The following is a 25,166-nucleotide window of genomic DNA, read 5'->3' as shown; positions in this document are numbered from 1 at the left end:
TTATGGAACTATTTAGTATGGTTTACAGTGGCAAGATTTTGCATACTAGAGATTTCATGGGCAGCCATTGCAAAATAGAGTTCTTCCAAGTAAAACGGAGCTCCTTTACTTGGGACCACTAATCATTACACCTAGGGAAACAGAAGGCCCTTTGTTAACTTGACACACACATTCCACAGTGCTAGAAATCAGAACAACATACTAAAAATAAATAAATAAATAAAATCATTTTAAGTCAGTCAGTTTGTCCAGCATGCATCACTCAGGCAAAACTCCAACAGACTTCAGTAGCTTTGCCTCAGGAAGAAGTGCAGTATTGTGTGGAACCATTCAGGCTCCAGAGATTCTTTTTACAAAAGACAAACACTCTCTGTACCAGCAGCAAAAACTGACTACAGGTTAACATGGCATCATCAGAATGTTATTCAGGCGTAACACTGAGTAATTCACATTAGTTACTGTTATATTTTTTTTTCTGAAAATAGACTACGTTCACAACTTTGAATGTTCATCTGTGGAACAGAGAATCTTTGCCTGTGGTGAGTGAGTCAGGAAAAACTTAACAGAAAATATAACATATTAAAAGATTCTTAAAGCAATTTCAACAGTCAAATCAATTGTAGTGTGTTCATATACTATAGGTTTGAGCACAGGCAAACTGCAGTTTTATTTTGAATGAGTTTTCCCCTCCTTAATATATAATGCCACTTCTGTGGAGTCAGGCTATGCGGATGGTCTCTCCCCCAAAGTTTCATCTCCCTTTCCTTACGATTCCATTGGGATATTTCAGCATAAGATCATGCTTTCTCAGTCAAATTAGTTTCCTTGAGTGGTCTCAGCACACGATGAGACCTCCCTCGTTCGAAGAAGCAGGCAGCTTCCATACAACTGAAGGGATGCCTCCACTGCAGAGTTAGCTCAGATGGAGCATCCCCACCACTGTGGGGCTTGTGTGACTGATCCACAATCGTGCTCTACCATTTGGGTGCTGGGATGGGTTTCTGGTGGGCTCTTCCATTATTCCTAATGGTCCATTAAACTGGGCTGCTCTGTGAATTCAGTCTTAGAGTGCATTGTCCTCCCAACTCCTCCCAACCCATGGAGCTGTGGTGCATGGCTGTGACACAAGAATAAAACTTCATTTAAATAACTTCCAAGAGAAGCTGCTAATCATCAACACAGATCACTCTGAAAGCAAAACCAAACAGTATTTCAGAGCAAGAACTTTTAAGGGGACAATCATTAAGGAATTCAGTTGGCAAGACCCCCAAACAGTTTGTACCACACTTACTTGGACAGAGCCTCTCAAATGCTGTGGAAACCACAGCAGAAATGGAGTAGGCACACATAAGATTAAAATGTTGAGCCAGTGGAAATGACTTACAATTGAGTAAAAGGGAGGACAAACAAGTACAGGTCAGGTGAAACTGTGGGAAAGCACTGGAGTCTCACAGCAAAATAGTTGGGTTGCCAGCCTGAGTGGAAACAAAACCTAAGCTCAAGCTTATACCCTCAAGATAAGTCTGCTAACCTAGTCTGAAGGCACCCTCTAGCCTTGGACAGAGGTTTTTAACTTGTGTGGACAGAAAATGGATCACAGAGGATGGCTCATTTAACTCAGCAGGTGAGGCACCTCCTAAGACTTAAGGACGTGCAAATCCTTTGCTTGTTATCCTGGAATGTCGGGGAGGAGGAGAAGGAAATCAGCATTTCTTGTCCCATGCAGTGAGGACACCCACAGTCCTGTGGTAGTTTTCCGATGTTGATGACTTTTTATTACAAGAAAGGATTCTACACCACTGCTAAGAGCTGACTTTTTAACAACTTTGTGCTGTTTTTTCCGATTTCTTCCTACTGCTACATGATGGGATAGTAACAGAAACAACCTTGTTTCAGATAAAGATGTTGGTATAAAATAATGTATTACCTCATGTTGATAAAGTTGCCCCACACAGCTAAAAAAAAGAGAGAGAGAGAGAAAGAACATTAGAGTGCAATTTAACAAACTATTATTTCTCAATTCTTGTCATCCTCACAGAAAAAAATGTAATGCTAAAAAAGTAGACCATTAAACTGGTAAATTTATATATGCCAAATGATCAGAGCCATTTGTGTGAGTCAAACAAAAGTGATGAAGTTAGATGAGGCTCTCCTGTGCTATAAAAGGGAAATAATTATGAACAATGTGTGTCAAAGAGCATGAAGTGTATCAGATTGTGATACACTCCAAATAAATATACCTATAAGGGATGCAAATATTGGTCAAAACTGCTAACTGGTTAAACAGTTAAAATTGTCATTTAACTGGTTAACCATTGTTGGGCTGGAGCAGGGCAGACAGGGCTTGGGTCCCACCAGGGCTGAGATGCTGCTGGGTTTGTGTGACAGGGATCCCACCTGCCAGGAGTGGCAGGGACTGCACCAGGCCAGCCCACTCACCACACACAGGGCTGGGGCCCCTGCAGCACAGCTGTGGCTGGAGTCCTGCCTGCCCACCTAGACATACAGCTGTGGCTCCACCTGCCCATCCCTACCTGTTGTGCAGCCACAGCCAGGGTACCTCCTGCCTACCAGGTCACGCTTCCCTGCTAGTGGCCAGGACGCCACCAGCCCAAGGCCCCACTTGCTGCCCCAGCACACCCAAGACCAGCCCAACACAGACGGGGCTCTGGTTTGGCATGGCTGGCTCTCCAACAGGGTTGGGCGAGGTCCAGTTAACCAGTAAGCTTAATGATTCCTGGCTAAATGGTTAACTTTTTACATCTTTAATACCTGTGGTTTTCTGAAAAAATGATCTACTAACACAGTACCCTTTCATATACTGATCCCGCATACATCACAGAATAGAATATGCCATATCTGCAGTCACTGGATTATGATTAGTCAAAGTGGATATGACACAATGCTTTACTCTTTAAAGAATGTGGATGATGAATCTGCCCCCACCAACTCTAAGCTGCTGCCTGTACCCCCACATCAATCTCCTGCCCTGAATCTGCTCCCATACTCTACACCCCATGGCCTCATCGTAGAGTCCTCTGCTGCACTCTGAACACCTCATCCCCAGCCCCACCACAGTGTCCTCATCCCACTAGCCCTGAGCCCCCAACAACACTCTGAACGACTCAAGCCCAGCCCAGAACATCCACATACTGAATGAATGAGTGTTGTTAGTATTACAGAGAGGGAGAAAAGCAAGTGAATCCTTTCTGCAGGAAATATTGTAGAAGTGAGTTTTATAGGAGGAATTCTGAAGTAGAGTAACATGATCAACTATGAAAAATTTCAGGAAGGGATCTGAGGCATGGTGTCAGCCTGGATAACAAGAACAGGAGTGGGAAAGGCTCTATCTGTAGGGTAATGGGGTTGTGGGAGAGAAGTAAGAAAAACGGTCAGAGGAAAGGCTGACAAAGCATTATGAATGATACTGAAGGAGAGAACAGAAGTTTTGGGCTACCTCCAAAATCTCCAGTTTCAGTGGTGTCACAACCAAAGGCATGATAAAACTGTGATTACACTGGGGAAGGAAGTAAGGCTATGCCTTTCACTGAAAGAACACATGCATTTTTACATTGCAGTCACTTGGAGCTCACACTGAGTTACCCGAGAAAAAGCACTCTAGCTTCTACTTTGAGGTAGACCCCAAGTGGCAGACAGAGGGGGCTTAGCAGTGATTTTGTTGATTTTGACACTGGGGTAAACTACTTATGTCTTATATCCAATGGAATTTTACAGATAGTCTTCTCAATGTAAACACATACATTTATATATTCAATGAATATATTTATTTTATTTATTTGTTTGTTTATTTTCAATGACAACCACAGCCAAGCCTGGCAGGCTGCACAGAGAAAAACGTCATGAATGGTTGAGGCACATGTCACAATTCACTTATAATAGGGTTCTATGGATCACGAAAATGCCCTATATGAATTATCAATTTGTTTTCAACTAGCAGAGAGAAACGGAGGTGCTCCTCAGAATCCAGAATGTAGTCAGCTGCAAGGAAAATGCCAAGCTTTTCAATTCCCCACTATAGAGATATTCACAGGAGCTACAGTAAAAAAAACAGATTTTAAAAGGAGGCCATATGAAATACTGCATAACAACTGACCTAGAGGCAGGACTGTGCACTGAGGGTACATTATCTACATGGCTACTGAACCACCATGGTTGGCCTACATGGGTTGACTCAGGCTCACAGGACTTGGACATAAGCCCAAATGTCTACACAGCAATTTTACAGTGCCACAGCCCAAGCCCGCAAGCACAAGTCAGTTAACCTGGGCTAGGTAAGGTTATACCACAGGTCTTTTATTCTAGTACTGATGTACCCTTAGTACCCCAAACAAATAGGAAGAGCAGGCACTCAGCACATAACTTCAACTATGCCTTTTTTTCTCTCCCCGAATACACCATGCTGTGATGCACAGCTACCAATAACTCCACAACCATGCAAGTAAAAGGCTTTTTATTAAGTTTATGGCGAAGTTTCCAAAAAAAAAAAACAAAAAAAAAAACTTATATGTGCGGGGAGGGAAGCCACAAGTACAGAGACAGTAGCAACTCCATACTTAAGGTTGCTCTGAATTAATACAACAATCTTCTTTGCACACGGAAGCAATGCATAAAATTCCTTGAACTCACCCAAAGGCAAAAACATGAGTATAACCTTGTGTTTTCCCTTTTATAAAGCATCCTGAAGCCAGAGTACATCTCTGACTAATTGACACAAATTAATGATGTTTTGTCCATATTTTACTTTTGTATGTTTCAGGTAGCTTCTTTGTGGAGGTACAGAGAACTATCTGTGAAATGGATTAGTATAATGTGCACCAGTTAAGCTGGGTAGGGATGGTTCCTTTAACTGGTCATTGTTTTGCTAATAAGAGTTTGCAAGGCAAGTTTTGCACTTAAGCAAACAACTGCTGATCAGAATTTTTGGTGGGGATGGTATTAGGGATATATTAAGGCATCTGGGAGAAGGTGGGGATTGGAAAGTTTTGGCAACTGGAAGGTGTGGTGGAAGAGGTGTTTTTATGATAGTGAACTAATGATAGTACAACTAAGCACAAACTCCTGCTTAATTCAAATATGGCCTTTGATGCAGGGCCCAAGACAGAGAACCACAAGACTGCACAACAGCTGAGCTAGTGGGCTCATATTTTGGAAAAGAGAAGAGGCAAGAGAGGAGATGATCCAACAGACCAAACAGACTTGTCTCAATGCCCAGAAGACACACACAGCTCACCACATGCCCATGTCCTACCAGGTATATTGCCTTCCAAAACTGGCATAACTATAGCTCACAAAATGTGAGCTTACCGAGGAATATAACCACTATCTGTCACACTCCCTCTAGAAAAGGAGTAGTAACAGATGGCAGCAAATTAAAAAAAAAAAAAAAAAAAAAAGCTGACTAGCATTCAGAGTTAGAGGAATCAGTCTGACGAAGCCTCTTATACCTGTCCCTGAACGGCAGTTACCTCCTCTGTGAATTAGCTGGTTCTGGTTTCAACTGAACTGAAGAGTTGGTAATGACTTCTTGATCACTTGCAGGAAAGGTCCACAATTAAGCCCAGCGTGCTTGCTTTCTCTCTTTTTATATATTTTGCCCCAAGATGAAAAATTAAATATTTACATGCACACGTTTCACAATAAGAAGTAGTGTACTATGGCCAGTAGAATGGTACACTGGTGAATTAACGCTTGGGTTATACAAGACCTTACAGTTGACTGCAGATATGGCAATCGTGTAGCGGGGGGAAGGGGCTCCTAGCCTGCCTAGCTGCCTGCAGCTGCAGGAAGCTAGGCAGGCTGAAAGCTCAGCAGCTTCACACTGTGTGAAACGTGACGCCACATAAAGTGGAGGTTTACTGCATGAAACGGGTGAGCGAGGTGGCGTGCTCTGGATTTGCATACTCTGAGATCATACTGTATCTGTGTATCTATGGATCCATGTAACTTGGGGACTTACTGTACACGAAAATCACTTCTCTCCACCCCACCCTGCAGGTTGCCAAGCGTCAAGCCAGCTCACATGACAGGATACTAGATCTGGTCAAAAAGCAATACGTTTTTGTAAAATCTGCTGTGGCTTTTTTTCACCCTTTAGGGAGGGTTGTTTTAGCTGCTGCTATTTGACAAAATTTCACAATCTTGAAAAAATTCAGACAATTCTACGCGTCACACATGCATGAATTGGATTCTTTCCTCTTGGAGTACTGCAGACAGACCACAGGAATTCTCTGTTCATCTTTCCAGACGTTTGGCTTTTTGCGGGGGGGGTGTTTGGGGAGGGGGGAGAGAAGAGGTGGCTGCTGAAGTGTTCCCCTGCTGGACCCTAGGAGGACACAATAGAGGGGGTTGCAGAAGCTAGGCCTGCAGAGCACAGAGTAGAAGTGGGGATGGGAAGGAGTGGCAGTATAAAAAGGTAAGGGCTACAGGGAAATGACGGGCTGAAAGGCAGGTAATAGATGAGTCAGAGGCTGCTTTTTGCTCCCCTGGATTCTTCCAAACTTCTTTCCATTATTCTTTCACTGACCCCAATGCTTCAACCAGATTTCTGGTCATACCAGCTCTTTATGGTCTACCAGCCTCCTCTCACTTGATCCTGTGCCCTCCAACATTCCCACCTCCATGCGAGATCAGGCCAATTTCCCACACAGCTGCCCCACTATTCAGTGATTTGTTCTCACCATCGAGAAGTGTCACACTGAGCTGTACTGAATGTGGCAGCCAAAAAGAATTGCTCCCCATTCAACTGCAGAAGAGCGTGAAAGGAAAAATGCAGGAAAGAAAGGCACTGGGACTAGAAAAATTGTTTTATATTATGTAAGATCCAAAATCAGCAGCAGGTAAGAGGGTGTAACCAACCAGGCTCGGGTTCCCCAGAAACGAGGCTGCACCCAGAAGGCAAGTGCTATAATTGGTTTATTGGAAGCGTAACACCCGCGACAGGAGCCCCGGAAACGCCGCAGTCACCAGTGGGGGAAAACCCCATGCGTCGGAGCTTCGCTCGGGGGAGAGGCTCTGTAGCGGGCCTCCTAACACGAACTAATAAAGCTTAACCTCATTTACATAAGATTGCTTACAATTGCCTATGCATTACTCTCACTATCTATTGTGACCTACTGCCAGAGGGGTCGGACTGCACTCTCGACCATTACAATGTCTTCTCGCACCCTACAGAGGGTGAGTATAGCAACATGGATAAGAGGAACTGCATTTATCCCCCCCATCCTCTTTGGGGGAATAAAAAAGCAGCTTCTCCTTCCAAGCAATCATAGGGAGAATGGAGGAGGAGGAGGAGAGGAGTTTTAAATGGACTGAACACCTAACTTGCCAGAAAGTGATACTCAAATAAATAAATGGATAAATAAATGGAGTCCCTGTAAGTAAACTAGGTAGAGCACTCTTGTAGAAGTCCTGGCTTTCTCCCTGATGAAAAACAGACACACTGCCACATACACATGTATTTTCTATTCAATTAGAGACCCGCACAAAGTACATACAAGCAGCTATTCCAGGACAATTAATTAGAGAAGAGCTCACAAATAGGAAGCGATGCATAAATATGCAAATTAATAAGAAAATCTAAAACCGAGAACTGGAATTGTCAGTACAGAAAACGGACAGAGAACTAGGGGAATTTTGTTCCAATATCAATCTGATGGGAGGTAAAAAGGCCATGACATGCAGAAGCATAACTTGGAAAGAACTGGACCATTATTTTTTCAAGATTACCGCATCCTACTGGTTTCAAGACCAACTTCATTATTTCACAGGTAAAGAGCTGAGACCAGACTGGTAGCATCTAGTGGCTCTACAGAGATGTAGCTAAAGCCATAATCTGGCCTGTAGCATCTCCATGATCTGTGTGGGTATATCTATACTTCAGTAGGTATAGCACAGGCAGAAAGACTTTTATTAGCTCTGCTCAAGCTAGGACACTAAAAATAGCTATGTGGACACTGCAGCACCAGCAGGAGCTTGGGCTAGTCACCTGAGCTAAAACTCAGTGGGGGGGATCAGGTGGCTAGTGCATGGTGTGGCCAATGCTGAAAAGTCATCACTGCCACTTTTACCATTCTAGCTTGAACTGAGCTAGCAAGAGTCTGTTTACCCATGCTGTGACGCACACCTCTGAACTGCACTGCCGATGCATCCTGAGAAGAAAAGAACACCCTGTGATTTTTCAGGCCATAAACCGAGCTAGAGAGTCAGGAAGAGTCAGAAATGTGCAGTTTGTCTCTGAAACATGAACTTCAAAAACACCTCTGGCATCCCACTGAAAGCTGGTAATTACACTAGGTGGATTTTTACACAAGGAAAAGAGTTTTGTTTTGTTTTTTAAAGTTCAAAAAAAACCTAAAAGTTCTGGAGTGTCCAAAACAGACAATGCATTTAATGGACTGACCAAGAGAGTGAGGAGCCGAAATTCTGTTTTGACTGCCTCTGACCCAGGGCAACTCTCTCAATGTCTCTGGCTATATTTCCTTTCAGGAAAATAACTGAGGAGTGGTTTGTATATAAACAGTAAATTGCTTTGAAGACTATTTAAAGTTCTAATCGATGCTACAAACACTACCATTTTAAAGTTATGGTTTCCAGAAAACAAACATCGCTTGAACCCGTATAACCTATTTTGGGGGCAGGGAAGGGTAAGAATGACGGTCCTCGTTACTGGGAGCAGGTTAGTTTCTAAAACAAGAAATCATAGTTCTGCAAAGCCAAGCTGCTTAAATTTTCACATGCAGACATTAACATTCTTGTCCTTTTTCCTCCTGCCCCACAAATGCAAAAAACAAAACAAAAATAAGAATAATGACATGGCCATATGGGAAGAGAAATCACCTATGTAATATCTGATGAGTTATCAAAGGCTCCCTTCTCCAGACAAATACTGAAACAGGCAAGGTGCCATCAACAGGAGAGGTCCAAAAGGTGCAATTCAATAAAGGATATTTTTCTTTTTACAAAGTAGCTGATATCTCTGGGAATTTTAAAAACTGCTAAATTTGCCTTGGAGGAGAGATTTCTGAAATTATGCTAATGGATGCATATTAATAAAAATCTTGCTACTTGGTTCTTATGTGAAAGGAACATTACAAACATCTTTAAGTGTTTGAAGACTTTTAGTGGAGGTACTTGTGAGTTAATATAAGATCTATAGGCTTGAAAGTAAAACAGTTAGTGCTCAAACTGAAATATAAAAATATGTTGTACTTTAAAAAGCATCCACCATTAAACTTGCATCTACTCACATTTCCCAAAGTCTTTTGTATGAGCAGCTGCTGTTAACAGCAGGAACACATCATCCTTTTAAATACTTGGAACCAAAACCAAAGATTTGTGGGCACGTTTTGATTCTTTTGTACTTGGCAGGAGTGTCTGCAGGTCATTAGTACACAGTGCATTTACTATTAATCTATTTATAGATTTTTCTAAGGCACTCCTCACCATAGTGTTTGAGCACTTTGTATACATTAAACAACCCCCACTACATCACTGAAGAAAAGTAATAATGTTATCTTTGTTTCCCATCTGTAAAAAGGGTCCTTAGAGACTAGCTGAATTTAATGAGCAAGTCTGTGTCAGCGCCACCTCCACCTTCTCTGTACCACCCATCACTGGAAAAAAAAAATTAAAAGCAAGACTTAGTCCACTGTGAGGACTTCTTGAGACAAAAGAGAGACCAATTAAAAACACAACATTTCTCATTTCAAATCTTCAACTGGTACATTAAAGAACTATAAAAATTTGAAACCGGATAGTTCATTTAGAAAGGTCATCAATTAAAATAGTTTGCAAGGGTGGTTGAAATTTGATTGTCTTTTGTTGCATAATTCCAGGTATGGAAAGGGATCGCTGTGATACCATTATATAACATTATGGCTATGTCTACACTGGGACTCTACGTCAAAATAGCTTATTTCCACATAGCGAAATTGAAATAAGCTATTTTGACACGTAGCGTCCACGCATCCTCCGAGGCTGGTGCCGTCAATGTTCAACATCAACGTAGGAAAGCGCTATGTCAAAATGGGCCCTGCATGGGAGCGTCTACACACAAAAGCAGTCCCAATCGGAATAAGGGAGCTAGGAAAGCCTGTGGAGAAGGTCACAGGGCAGACTAGCCCTTCCAGGGCAACAGCAAGCTGCTCCCTTCAAGGGTCCCTCCCAGTCACACTCGGCCTGCACAGCACAGGTCCACAGAGCCGACAACCAGTTGCAGACCCCATGCATGCAGCATGGACCCCCAGCAGCAGCAGCAGCAGCCGCCAGAAGCTCCCACAGCCATCTCTTAGGCAGTGGCCGCCCTGCTCGGTGCCATGGAGGAGGCCGCCCAGCACCTCCCGGAAGATGAGCTGTCCTCCTCAGGGGGATGAAGGAGCCACCCCAGACCATCATGTGGCTTGGGGGAGGGCCAGGCACACCCTGCACACCCTTCAGGGGTGCTCATGTCCTCTCCACCCTGCAGGTGGTCCGCGCACTGAAAGCTCTGCTGCTCCACAGGCTTGTGCAGCTCGGGGACCTGTGTGCAGCCATCACGGGGTTTGCTGGCATGGGGTTCCCCAACTGCTTCAGGGCACCGGATGGGACCGACATCCCCATCTGTGCCCCAGAGCACAGCAGAGGATGCATGGTGAACAGGAAGGGCTACCACTTGGTGGCCCTCCAGGCCATGGTGGACAGCCGGGGCTGCTTCCAGGACATACATGTTGGCTGGCCTGGCAGCACCCACGACACCTGGGTTTTTAGGAACTCGGGCCTGTGCCACTGGCTGGAGGAGGGGACCTACACCCCCCAGAGGGAGATCCCTCTAGGGGACACCACCATGCCCCTCTGCCTTGCGGCAGATGCAGCCTACACCCTCCAGCCCTGGCTCATGCGCCTCTACATGGGCCACCTCACCGCCAGCCAGGAGCAGTTCAACACCCACCTGAACCATGTGTACCAGGTGGTCGAGCAGACTTTTGGCCGCCTCAAAGGCTGCTGGAGGTGCCTCCTCACCCGCCTGAACGTGGGGCTCCCCCAACATCCACCAGGTTATGGGTGCATGCTGTACACTCCACAACTTGGTGGAGAGCAAGGGGGAAACCTTCATGCAGGGATGGGCTGTGGAGGCTGGCATGGCCTACCCCTAGCCAGCTGCCGCCCCAAGCCACCCACGAGGGGATCCGGGTCCGGGAGGCCCTGCAGGCCCATTTCAACCAGGCTGCGAGGTGAGCGCCAGCATGGCTAGCCTGGTAGGCCACCCACCGCCCCTACCACCACCCACAACACACTACACTGCCCCCACGGCCACACTACCGCACCTGGGAGAACACAACACACTTTTTTTTGTTTTAAATAAACCAACCATTACTGAAACCCAACAAAAATGATGACATTTTTAAACATGAATGAGGGTGGGCAGCTACTAAAGGGGGGTGGGACATGGCAACTATTTATAATAATGGGGTGGACCATGTACAAAGTGGGGGCTGGTGGGGCCCAGTCCTCGGCCCCCTTCCCCCTACTGTCCAGTGCCCAGCTTGGGGGGTGCGGGACCCACGCCTGGGCTGGAGGCCCCGTTGAGGCCGGGTGGGGGCCAGGGGGGACTGGGAGGTATGGCCAGTCCAGCTCCTGAGCCCCATGGTCCTCCTCCTCTTCAGGCTCCAGGGCAGGTAGAGGGCGGCTGGAAGGGACAGTGGCCAAAGCAGTGGGGGTGACATCCGCTCAGTGATCTGCTCGAAGGTCCTCATGAAGGACCCCCAAGCCTCCTGACACCAGGCCAGCTTTCTCCCCTGCAAGTGGAGCCGGGCCTCCTCCACTTGCAGGCAGCGCTCCAACACCTCCACCTGGTGCTGGAGGTGGCTCCGGCGGTGGCGGGCTCATCGCAGGGCCGGTCCCTACTCCGCTCCCTGGCTGCCACAGCACGATGTCCCGGGTGGGTGGGCTGTCTGGCATGATGGACGCACTGCCCGTACTGTCATGACCCTCAGACGGTGGAGCTGAGCAATAAAGCGGGGCAGAGTAAAGACAGACATTAGTCTGGGCCCTGACCTGTGCCCCGAGCCTCCAACCCCTCCGCTGCTGGGTCCCCATCCCCTGTTCCCCAAGGATGATGATGGGTGTGGTGTCCACCCCATGGGTGACCCTCCTTTGGGGATTCTGCTCCCCCCCATCCCCAGGATGGGGCATGGCGCTGTCCTGGGGGGCAGGTGCTGACAGGCTCTGGGGCCGTGCTGCTGTCGTCCCAGAGCCATGGTCAGCTGCGTGTATGGGGGACCCTGGTCGTGTCCCTTGCCCCGCCCCTTAACTCAGGGGTGTGCACCTGGGGGTACATACCTAACGGTCCTCTCCCATGGTCGGGGGACAGCCAGCGGGCAGACGCCTTGCTGGAGCTGCAGGAGAGGAGGTCGATGAGGAGCCCCATCACTGGAGTCCTGCTCCTCCTTCGCTGTCCCAGGGGTGGGCTCTTCTGGGGGCCCCTGCGGTACAGGGCTCGCCTCCGGGTCAGACTCCAGCTCTGGGGCCTGCTGGGGCTCGTCAGCCGAGGTGTCAAGGGTGGCCGGTGGTGTACTGGAGGCCCAGGAGCTCCCTGAGCTCCCTGTAAAAAGGGAAAGCAGTGGGGGTGGCCCCAGACTGGCTGGCCGTGTCCCAGGCCCGGGTGTAACCCTGCTGCAGCTCAACTTTACTCCTGACATGATCAGTAGTGTGGACAGGGTGACCCTGGGGGGGCCAGGCCCTCGGCCAGCCAGGAGAACGTGTCTGCGTTCTGCCGCTTGCTCCCCATTACCTGGAGCACCTCCTCCTCGCCCCAAAGCCCCAGCAGGTCCTGGATCTGAGCCCAACCAGTAGGGGCCCCGCCACTTCTTCCTGCTGGCTGGATAGCTGGGAGCCCTGGGTCCCCCTGGAGGGGGTGTGCCCTGGCAGCACTCAGGGGGCTGGCTGGGGGATTGGGGCGTCTGAAGGGCGTGCAGGCTATGCATATGCTGTGCTGCTGCCTGCACACTCTCAGCTTCCTGCCATAAGAAGTCAGGGGGCGTGGAGCTTTATGGACTGCTGCACGCAGCAACCATAGAGCCCCAGGGCTGGACAGAGCATCTCTCAACCCCTCAGCTGATGGCCACCACAGAGGACCCCGCTATTTCGACATAGCAGGATGCGGATCTTCTACACATGCCCTACTTCGATGTTGGACATCGAAACAGGGCGCCATTCCCATCTTCTGACGGGGATAGCGATTTCGATATCTCACCGCCTTATGTCAATTTCAACTTCGAAACAGTCCCCGGCCCGTGTAGACGCACCAGACACTATTTCGAAGTTGGGCCAGCTATTTCAAAATAGCCAACTGGTGTAGATGTGGCTTATATAAAAGAGATCTCCTTTCTCAGTGACTATACCAATGTCGAGCTACGGAATTCCATTCACGTTAGCTCTACCCTACTCTAAAGCACAAAGCTTTTGGCAACAGGGCCATGTCATGTTCTGAGGGAGTGAAGAAGAATAGGCAGCACTTTATATCTAGCAGTTGAGACATCAGGCTAATGCCATGTCTACACAGCACAACTTTGTCAACATAGAGCAGCTTATACCTCCATATCTAGGTTGATGTACACACTGCAATGCTTCCTCCACTGCTTTAAAACTCCTGCCCTGATGAATCAACAAGACGTGAGGAACTCAGGGAGATGCAGACAGAGTGACCCAGCAACTCCTCTGGTCACCGTTTTTAACTCCTAACTCCATGACCGTTCAGCCAGGTATACGGGTGACTTTACTCTTCATGTTTGCTCAGCGTGGAGAGCTCCCAACTGAGGATGCAAACACCATGCAGCGAATGTGCTCCTGCAGAGTACATGGGAGGTGCTGTATCTCTTTGGGTCTATGGGGAAAGGAGCCTTTGCCAGGCACAGCTCTACTCCAACCTCAGGAACTTACCCAGGGCGTGGAGTGGAAGGGATATGACAGGGGCACACAGCAGCTTTATGTAAAGCTCAAAGAGCTGCAGCAGGGATAGCAGAAGGCCAAAGGAGAAAAATCTCTGCCTCTGATGCAGAGCTGCAGACATACCACAGCTACAAAGAGGAGTCTGACGTCATGGCTGTGTTCATAATGTGCAGCACGGGATCCAGGCTAAAAGATGGCTGGCTCACTGGTTATTAGTGGAGTTGAAAAGTGGCTAATACTCTAATATGATGCCTGTGGAATGAGGGAATGAAAAACCTGCACCATATAACATTGAATTAGAACCCATGAGGCATTGTAAACTCTTCCAAAACCACACAGGGGTCAGCCACACAATAAAATAGTCATTGGTCTTCATCAATAGAAGAGCTACTAGTATGGATGTGCTCTGCTGACGTAAGAAGAGTAGGGTGGATATGCAACAATTACAGTGGTGGCTGTACACTGACGTACCTTAAGTCAACTTAGGGTATATATCCACATTACAGAGTAAAATATTATGCAGCTACTTCTTTCCCAGCCAGCACTGAAGTTTTAATTTTTAAAACTTACATTGTGTTTTCCACAAGTTACCCTGTCAATTTATCCTTGCACTAAAACTTCAGTTTTGTTCCCAGGCAATACTGAGAGGATGTGTTGTACCCCTTGATAGGCTCACTTGATGTTAGGTGGGTATTATTGACACTGCTCAGAGAACTCTGACTAGCTAACAAAGAGAGTGGCAAACCTCCCTGGAAGAATCATCAGTCACCGGAGGTGAAATTTTAAAAGGAATCAGAGCTCTAACTTTCTGAGTAACAACCTGGCTTCTATGGAAATAGAAAATGCAACCCAAAAGGTGAACACATGTAAGATGAGAGTGGGAAGGATGAGAATATTATTGTACCCTTCATAACTCCGATGGGGGGAGGGATGCATCTCCAGCACAGAACATAACAGTGACTGAGATGGGAGGGAAACAGTTCTTTACCCTTCCAGATAAATATGTTCTTAGGGGAAAAAAATTTTGGCCAGAAGCCCATACCTCAAACCCGCCTGTCCCATTTCTAACACAGAAGTTACTGCAGGCCTAGAACTATAACATTTCCATGGGCTGCACAGCCAGGAATCGAGAGATCGATGGTCTGATGAAGTGGGAGTAGCGCAAGACAGGAAGTTTATCTACACAGACCTGCAAATGACAGGCATCTCCATCTGACCCTAAGCCTGTAAGTAAATGGGTTCACAGCATGGAAGGCTGACACAAAAAGTAGCCTAATGTAATTTCACACAGACCACTGCAATCTTTGCCTTATCTAACTTGTTCCATTAGTTGATGAGGGAAGGTGCTGGAGGGGTTGGGATGACCTATGGTACTCTCAAAGTCATTTACAATTTGTTTTTAATAACAGACTCCAGATACTCCAACTCCTAGATGAAGATTTTCCACTGCTTTCCACTTTGGGCAATAATTTTCACCTGTGCACAGCCAACGAGATTAGTGGCATTTTACACTCACTTGCCAAACAAGTAAATAACTACGGTAGACCATCAACTTATGTGGGGGTTGCATTCTCACAACCCTCATGCAAGTCAAATTTCCCACACAATGTGAGGGAGCCAGGCAACTGATCAGGGCACTAGCCCTAGTCAGTTTCCTGGCTCCAGCCAGTGGAGGGGAGTTGGGACCAGGCAGCAGCCTGGCTTCTGGCTCTCCTCTGCTTGCAGGAGCTGGGAAACTGACCAGCACCTGTTCTGATCCGTTTTCTGGCTCCCACTGTGAGGCGGGGAGCTGGAAATCAGTCAGCAGCCTGACCCCCAGCTCACTGCCACTCTTGGAGCCAGGCCCGGCTGTCTGCCCACCCGGCTTCCCCTTGCTGGGGGAAGCCACGCCAGGTAGACAGTTGCAGTGGCGCAGCTTCTCCCACCTGGGGGAAGCCTGGAAGAAGCCGCAGCAGCAGGCTGTCTGCCCATCCGGTTTCCCCCAGCTGGGGGAGCCGGGCAGGCAAACAGCTTCAGAGCGGCTTCGAGTTGTGCTTAACTTGTGTTAATGCAAGTCAAGCAGAAATCGAAGTTGCACATTTCAGCAGTTTACTGTACACAAAGTTTCAAGGCAGTGGATAATCAGACCCATAAAATCAAAGTGCTTGGCTATCTGGAGATTATTAATAAAACCTCATTTTAAATGACAAGAGTTCTAGACAGGGAAAATTTTTATTTCTTTCCAGAAATGTATCAATTTTTTTACTACAACAAAAAAAAGTGAAAATCAGTGGAAAAAATTGATGGGGGTGGTAAATATCATGGTTCATTTGGATGGGCAGAAGGACAGAGAAAAGGTCAATGCTTTGATGAATGGAATTCAATGTGGTTTGATGAAAAAATAAAACAGAACTCAATACAGACTACCTCAGAATTTAAGAAAACAATCTCTCTCATCCCCAAATAAAACTTTTTATTTCACTGAAAAGTTTATTGTTACAGACTTAAAACTATTATTCTTTAAACATTTACATTTAATAATTAGGTCACACCATTTGCTGTGCATACATTCAACTTCATTCTGATTTCTGGTTTCTCTGTTTTGGTTTTGGAACTTTTTAAAAATTTTGTGCTCCAAAACATACCAACGTAGATTTTTGTTTTCTTTCCATTTCAGTGTATCAGATCTTTAAAATGTTATTTGCTAATAGCTTGAAGTGTGTATGTGATGGACGTGAGATTCATCAGTGCATTCTCATGACTACCCATTTCAGAGCTCGAAGCATGATGGCTTATTTAATGCCTCTTCTAAACTAATACATAACCTTAGTGCACAGAAAGCTTTGCTATATGATCAGACTAACATATTAATGTAAACTATATATTTCATGCAATCTACTATATTTTCATAAGAAAATGGTTATTTTCATATATTTGAAGGATACAAAAGTACAGTGAAAATTGGAGAAAAATATAAAACCTAGAATTTTTCCTGTAAAAATCGGTTTAAACTGAAAACAAAGGGGTTGGTTATAGGTTATATTACTTGCTGTGTTGGAATCTACATTAGAGCCTCATTCACACAAATGTGGAGATCACAGCATGTCATTCAATTTTGCAGTTTAACAATTAAGTAAACAAACAATTCTGAGAGAAAAATAACAAATGCCTTCCTAAAACGTACTTTGCACATTATTTTGACTTTTAGTTTTTCTAGTAGTAAATGCACGATGAGGTATGATGTACAACCAATGGAGTCATAATATCAGACTGCACTACAGAATATTAACATTCTTGTGAAATGGAGTGAGACTACTAATATGCATTCTGAGAATCTAAATTTGTGATAAAAAATTGATGTTTACTCAGTATGGAATTCTTGCATTTTAAAGAAAATAAAGGCCATCTCATTATCTTATCATATGAAAATAAGACTAGGTAACTTAATATTTAGATTAAAGCAAATTGTGCACATATAAGATTTTCAAAAATCAGACCTCAATTCAACACTTTCATACCTAGACAAGGTGCAAATCCTGATGAGATTTACAATCAATAAGATTATGCACATAAATAAAGCTGAGAAGCTCCATAAGTCTCTGCAGGGTGAGAGCTTTATTCACCTGCCTAAGTATGGACTTAGCCTATTTCAGTAGCCATTTTTAAAATCTTGTCCACCATGACGAAATCAAATATATTTCTACACATTATTAGTCCCACTGTATTTTTCAAATTTGAAACATTTTAAACTATATTTTGCTATATATAGTCTATTTACTATTTGAATTTCTCAATGAAAATCAATTAAGTCAATTTCATTTTGGTTTCAAAACAAAAAGCAGTCAAGTAGCACTTTAAAGACTAGCAAAATAGTTTATTAGGTGAGCTTTCATGGGACAGACCCACTTCTTCAGACCATATGGCTGTGATCTGAAGAAGTGGGTCTGTCCCATGAAAGCTCACCTAATAAACTATTTTGCTAGTCTTTAAAGTGCTACTTGACTGCTTTTTGTTTTGATAGTGTATAGACTAGCACGGCTTCCTCTCTGTTACTATTCATTTTGGTTTGCTGCTTTCATGCTCCTAACTCCAGAAAGTCTGGGTATCAGACTTGCATTAGAGTTTAAATTAACCTTTCACTGGGGCTTTTTTAAAAAATTATTATTGTGAAACAGTCCTCTTGGACTCTGCTTTTACAAAATATGAATTACAGTTTATTTCAAGCAGCCAGTGTTCCTTTAAGTCGATTGAAAATAGTTCAATTAAAAAAAGAGGACTACAGTGTCTTTGTGATGAACTTAAATGGAAAACAAGGACATCTCTTCACATGAACTGAGTTTTGTGATGGCTTGATTCTGTAATCAAACTTTTCATGATGCTCATTGCAATCAAAGTGATTGCTCAGACAGAAGAGCAAAAATAGGATCTAGTCCTTAAGAAAAATGAACACCTAGAAGTTGTACAGTTTGGTACTGGAGATAAAGAGACATTTTTAGCTGGCTTCAGTAGGCCCTACCTACTGAAGCCAACCTTATGGGAAGTAGTTTCCTTTGTGAACAGCTTTAGATAAAAGACACTATGCTTTTTTAATCAACTATGACACCAGCCCCTTCACCTGGGTTATATTTACAATACCTACTGGCAGCATGTAGTGTAGAAGTGGGGAACCTCCCCTCTGGGGCTGTCAGGGTTAGCTGCTGACAGGCTGCGAGATGGTTATTACTTGAGCACCTGCAAGCATGGCCAGTCGCAGCCCTTAGTGGCTGTGGTGCACTAACCCTGACAAACTGTGGGCAGCCTGAATGCCTGAGGTCCCCCACCCCAGATATTGCACATGGGTAGCTACACTCTGCAGTGAAAAGCACACTGCATCCACAGGATCTTGTAGGGGGGAGACTGTAGGGAAAGGGTTCAGCTGTTACCCAGACAAGAACCTTTCCCTGAGGCAGAGAATGGTTCCAGCAGAGACGAGCTAACAGTCAATCTGCGGAACTCCTTACCAGAGGATGTTGTGAAGACCAGGATTTAATAGGGGTTCACAAAAAGTACTAGATAAATTCATAGTTTGCCGGAATGGATAAGAATGGTGTCCCAGCCTCTGTTTGTCAGAAGCTGGTAGTGGGTGACAGGAGGGATTACCTGATAATTACCTGTTCTGTTCATTCCTCTGGGATATATAGCACTGGCTGCTGTGGGAAGACAGGATGCTGGGCTAGATAGGCCCTTGGTCTGACCCAGTATGGCTGTGCTTAGGACAGCCTTGTCCCATTGCTACCCCAGTGTCAGGGAGTTAACAGCCTTTCTCTGCTCACCTTCTGCTGCTGGAGCCCCTTCCTGTTTCCAGCATTTCCCTGGGAATGGGAAAGGCTCCAGCAGTGGGACAACCACTAAGAATCCCATTGTAGAGAAAAGACACAGCATGGGCCTGTAGAGGACATGTAGGATAAGCACTCCAGGCTACATAGCCACATCCTTCAGGCATGTCTTTACAGCTCAATTTATACCTCACTATCAATGACCTATGTATGCCCACAATGGGGAGACAGGGAGAAGGGAAGCACGATAATGCTGTCAGAATAATCCCACAGGGTACAGCCAACTTAGAAGCAATCTTTGGGGTTTCCACACACATGCCCACAAACAACATTCCACCAAAATTTCACATATGTGAAGCAGGAAGCATGAACTCTACAAAAAAACTTAGAATACTTAACATGTCTTATGTTCAGTCTTAATATTGTATTGTATTCCAAACACAATTCATGTTACGAGAACAGTCAACTCCGCAGATGGGAATAGGGGGAAAAAAAAAGAAAACATGAAGGAGGTCCATAGTCTTCAAACACAATGACTGGAAAGACTACTTGAAAAAGCACACGCCAGAACATCACCTGCTCAAGCAGCTGAGTTTTCTCAACAGCCACATTTCTTCAGCCTGGCATTATCTAACCACTCTAATGCACTGTGTTTATTCAATAATATCTCAACAAACATACTTTCAAGAATGGGGGATGGGATAGACATCTACAGTAAAAACAAACTAAGTTTCTCAAGAAACTATCAGATCAGTGCAGTCAAACTGAACTGTCACAATATACTAAAGATACAAGATATGACTGATTACTGAAGAACTAGTCAACAGATTTAGGAGTATAACAATCAGACACGACAGATTTAGAAAAAGCTTTGTTATGACTATCTAGAATAGCATTTCTCAACCTTTATTATAAAGTGCCCCTTTAAAAACAATAAGCACCCTCAGCCACTACAATGTTCAAACAATTTCTTCTACCATTACAACACATTTGTTCTACTGTATCAGAGCAAGTTGTACTGCAGGGTAGTGTCACCAGTATGTAGAACTTTTGAAAACATTTTCTGAATAATTACCTGATATTACAGAGCAGTGGTTCTCAACTTTCTAGATAAGTTTAGCCTTTCAGGAGTCTGAAAGGAGCACACAAGAGTCAAGTTTCACCTCACTTTTAAAAAACTACTTGACCTTAAAATCAGACTTGAAAACATTGAAGTGCTGCACCACACTATTATTGACAAACTTCTTACCTTCTCATGTTTGGGTGTGTAAAATGCAGATCAAATGCAAGTAAAATGCAAGTCACTGTATGAAATTTGTTTGAACTGACATTGGTAACAATTTTTATGTAAGCCTGTTGTAAAACTAGGCAAACAGCTAGATAAATTGATGTGCCCCTGGAAGATGTCCAAGTACTCCAAGGAGTACAGGTACCCTTGGATGAGAACCACTAACCTATAAAATTACAACTACCCATCTATTCCATTTCAGGCTATTCTTAGACCATGACTACACTACAGGGGGGGAAAAAAACGAATTTAAGATATGCAACTTCAGCTACATGTATTTTTTCTGCCCTCCCCTCAGCAGGATGTTGATGGGAGAAACTCTCCCATCAACTCCCCTTATTCCTTTCAACTATAAGGAGTACCAGAGTTTCTGGTGGAGCCCTGATCATTCAATTTAGCATGGCCCCATTAGGTGTATGCTAAATTGAACCCTGGAAGCTCAACTGCCATCGCATCTATCTCCCGGGAAGCGTGCATCTATCCATAATCTCTCTTCTCCTTTATTCATGGACTTATCAAAAATGAACAGGCAATCTCCGATCCTGCAGGTCCAGGCAGCAAACATCTTCATACTCCTTCCCCTTCTCCCCTTAACCTATGCACTGCAAAGTAGACATGAACTTCTGACTAAAAAACAATATGAAGATATACCTATCACCATCCCTGACAGATTTTTTTTATTAATTTATTTGCCCCAGATCCTTAATTGCCCCCTCAAAGATTGAACGCACAATCTGGGGTTTAACAGGCCAATGCTCAAACCACTGAACTATCCCTCCCCAACAGAGGTAATATTTTACCCAGAGTCAGGAGACCCTAGACATTATAATTATGTGGCCATGTAAACTGCCATGTAATTCTGGTTTATTTTTACACTGCCTATTTAAAAGGTGTTCTAAACATTACATTTTCATTTTAATAAAGTCTCTAGTTTCTACCACTGTGGAAGGGGGAAAAACCTTCTAAATTATGAATGGGTATAAAATAAGGTAGCAATTCCTGCCCGAGTCTTCAGGCAATCTGAAATAACTTGGTGAGATGTGAACTGTCCTTTGGAGTATAATAAGTTACTCTTTGCATGAGAGTTACTTTAATGATTTTCATTTTACCTGAAATAGTGTGCATTACTAGTTGCCACCAACTAGTTACTAGTTGCCACTAGCTGTTACCAACAGCTGATGAGGTGAGGAACATGGAACTCAAACAACTTTTCTCCTAAGATACACAGTCACCTCTGTCTGAAAAGCAAAAAAAAAGTGCATGCATCTCATCTCATTTATAAAAGGTCTAAACCTACTTCCTGCATATCCAAAACAATGTTAGGTCACATGCCTTTAGTGGGAATCAAAAAGTCCCATTAGCCCCCACTCAACTTCCAAAGCCATCAGCCTCATCCCAGATAAATAGCTGTACTATAAAATTTATCAATACAAAGATTTACAGCACTCTGAAAACATAAAAAGTGGGGTATTATAAAATAAATTGAATTTAAACACACAAAAGACCCACAGAAAACTAATGAATAGACCTGGACAGTGACTTGGGAAAGCAACATAGTAAACTCTTTCATATCCGGCAGCCCTGGGACCAGGAGATTGCCAGATATTCAAATATTCTGGATAATAGAGAGGTATACCCAGCAATGCATAACACCAAAGAAAAATAAGATTGTATATTAAGAAACAAACAAAAATGTATAGAGTACTTTATTTACCAACAGTAGTATTGTACACTGTAAACTTACACTGTATTTGCTGTACAGTAAACCGTCAAGATACGCACAATCAAGATGCATGTGTCACAGGTTAACATAATTGCTGCCCCTGACAGGAGCAGGAAACCATGAGTCAGGTTGCAGTCCCTGATGTAAGCAGGGAAACTGCTCCTGTCAGAGTTAGCAGCCTGACTCTTGCCACCATGAGGGGCAAATTCCTGCTCCTGTCATTGGCAGCACCCACTGCTTGCAAGGGCAGCAGCCTGATTCGTGGCTGCGCTGCCCTGCCCTGCCCTTCCCCCCCACCCCCCAACAGGGAATCGCTGCTGTCACGGAAGGCAGCTGCAAGTCAGGCTGCCATCCCTGATGGGAGCGGTTTCCCAGTCTCTGGAGTGGCAGAGAGTTGGGAACCAGGCGCCAGCCTAGCTCTCAGCTCCCCTCCGCTTGCAGAGGCAGGAAACTGAGCAAGGCAGCAGCCCTGGTTACTTTCTTGGTTCCAAGGAGCAAAGGGAAGCTCACAGCCAGGCTGCCCCTGGTTCCCAGCTTCCCTCTAGCGGCAGGAGCCAGGAAACTGAACAAGGCTGCTGCCCTGCTCACTTTTCCCTCTCTGCAAACAGAGAGGAGCCTGGAGCCAGGCTGCCCCCCCAGTTCCTGGCTCTCTGCCACTCTAGGAACCAGGAAACACAAAAGTCCTGCTGGGCTGGTCAGTTTCCCGGCTCCTACAAGCCCAGGGGAGCCGGAAACCAGGCTGCAGCCTGGTTCCTGTCTCCCCTCGACTTGCATGAAAATTCAAGTTACGTGGGGGTTGCAGGACTGCAACCCCCACGTAACTCAATGGTTTACTGTATGTATTTGTATTTACTTTCACTATACTGTACTTATGGAAAACATAACTGAAATTTACTTATGGTTAAAATGCTGGTTATCTGAGTGTGCTGGATGATATAATGTGAAATATGCAAGAGTGTACTGGACCTACTAATGCCTGGGCCTTGAAACTTAGTTCAGGTGCAATGAGACACCTGGGTTCTTCACAATAATTATCTTTCTATTTCAACATCTCTATCTAGGACCTTAGCATACAAAATGCTCAGAAGTGCAAAACACAAAAAAGAAAATTTTAAAGCACTACCTATTTGAGCTTAAAAATCTTGGGTGCTATACAGAAACATGCAGAGATATGCCCCTTGTCCTGTAGAACTTCTCGTTAGAGGTACTCCACACCAGAGGTGTTCAAACAGGGGCTCAGAGCTGGAGGGCAGCAAGTTTGTTTCACCGGATCTGCCAAACCGTGCAGGCATTAGACTTGCTCGGACCCAAGGCAGAATGCCATCCTGTGGGGTTGAAGGTCAAGCCCCTGACCACCTGCCACTACTTGGGGCTGAACTTGACACCTGAGCAACTCAGCTCGACAGAGCCCCTTGTGACATAGGACCTTGGACAACTGCCCTGCTTGCTAGCCCCCAACACTGGCCCTAGCTTCTGGATGGGGGAAAACTTGCTGTGGCACAGGTGAGCCACAGAGCTTTTTCATCCTGTTGAGGAAGCTTCAGGAAGAAAAAGGTTGAGACCTCCCCCCCCCCACAACCAGACCATGACCATTTCCTGTCCGCTGCTGCATTTTGCATCTCACTCAGTAACACAAGCAACTCAGCACAAAAACAATCCGGGGGAACCGATGCCACGGTCGCCCCAAGCAAGATGAACATCCCCAGGGACGTGACAAAGGCGAGGCAGCCCAGTAAGGGAAGCCAGGCGCCCCGGACCAGGCTGTCTGAACGCCCTCTGGGGTCCGGCCCACCAGAAGAAATGGGGAGGAACTGATGCCTCCCTCGCGCGCTCTGCCGCCCCCCTGCCCCCGTAGCCGGGCACCAGCGCGACGTGGGGAGGGAGGCGAGCCTGGAGCTCGGGACTCTGGTATCAGCGCCCCGCTTCTCGTCCGCCCTGCCCCGCTGCCCGCAGCGCCCAGGCCGGCCCCTCCCGCGGGGTGGGAGCGCTCCCTCCGGCCGCCCCCAGCGCTGGGTAAGTGACACGCGCAGCTGGGACGCGGCCGTTGCCCGCGCGGGGCCGCCCCAACTTCGGAGCGCTCCGGAAGGGGGGGGGGGAGGCGCCCCGCCTCGCCTCAGACACTGGGCTCGAGTCTGCGCCCCCTTCCCGCAGCGCAGGGGCCGCGGAGGCCCCACCCCAGGCAGAGCCAAGCGGCCGGGCGGGAGCCGGGAGCCGGGCGCGAGCCCGCCCCACTCACAGGCCACGTAGGCGGCGAGGGCGAGCGCCATGAGCAGCTTCATCCTCCGGCGGTCGATGGCGGTCAGCAGGCGCAGCAGCGGGCCCGGGCTCACCATCCCCGGCGGGCCGGCGGGCGCGCGGCGCGAACCCAGCCCGCAGCGAGAGAGCGCCGGCTCGCAGCGCGCATGCGCAGGCCGGCCGGCCTCGCTCTCGGCTCAGGGGGGTGGTGTTCCGCGGGCGGCGCAGCTGGGCTGGTGCGCCTGCGCGGGGCGGGCACAGCGCTGCCCTGCATGCCTGCGGCGCGGGCAGGCGCTGGGAGGTGCTTTGCTAGGCATGAGCTGGGAGCTTGCAGCTGCCAATGCAATCCGCTCATTCCCTCGTTTGATGCGTACTCACTAAAACGAGGGACACGTATACTTACAGTTGTTCACTATGCGAGTGAACTTCCCCGCTTATACGAGCCCCCAAGCTCCTTTTCCCAAGAAGCTGAAAAAATAAACCAACAAAGATCACCTCACAAAACCATGCAGGAAGATGCATCTGCGGCCAGGCAGTTTTAAGCTCCTGTAGGACACAAAGGATCAACCAGTACTTGTTAACAAAGAAAAAGTATTTTTATTATTAAAAACAGCAGTAGGCATCCTTCAGTCTGCATAGACTATGGATCGCACCCTTTATAGTTTCAATTGCGGACTTCATT

At 46.2% G+C, this 25,166-nt stretch overlaps 1 protein-coding gene across 2 annotated transcripts in view; it reads right to left on the bottom strand.

The window, feature by feature from the left end:
* The window catches only part of UXS1 (UDP-glucuronate decarboxylase 1), a 94,306-nt gene extending 69,645 nt beyond the window's left edge, over positions 1 to 24,661 (bottom strand). The window contains exons 1-2 of one of the 2 annotated variants that reach the window (XM_074991208.1): positions 24,486 to 24,661; positions 1,928 to 1,955 (exon numbers count right to left, since the gene is read on the bottom strand). In XM_074991208.1, coding sequence (XP_074847309.1) covers positions 1,928 to 1,955; positions 24,486 to 24,582 — 125 coding nt within the window. In that variant the 5' untranslated portion in view covers positions 24,583 to 24,661. The remainder of the gene's footprint in view (positions 1 to 1,927; positions 1,956 to 24,485) is intronic. The other variant, XM_074991225.1, reaches the window with a different exon arrangement.
* Positions 24,662 to 25,166: the final 505 nt, after the last annotated feature.

The sequence above is a fragment of the Carettochelys insculpta genome, chromosome 1 (genome assembly GCF_033958435.1).
Source record: "Carettochelys insculpta isolate YL-2023 chromosome 1, ASM3395843v1, whole genome shotgun sequence".
Taxonomy (NCBI): Eukaryota; Metazoa; Chordata; order Testudines; family Carettochelyidae; genus Carettochelys; species Carettochelys insculpta.
Note: the sequence above shows the minus strand (reverse complement) of the source record. Positions and strands in the feature narration are given on the sequence as shown.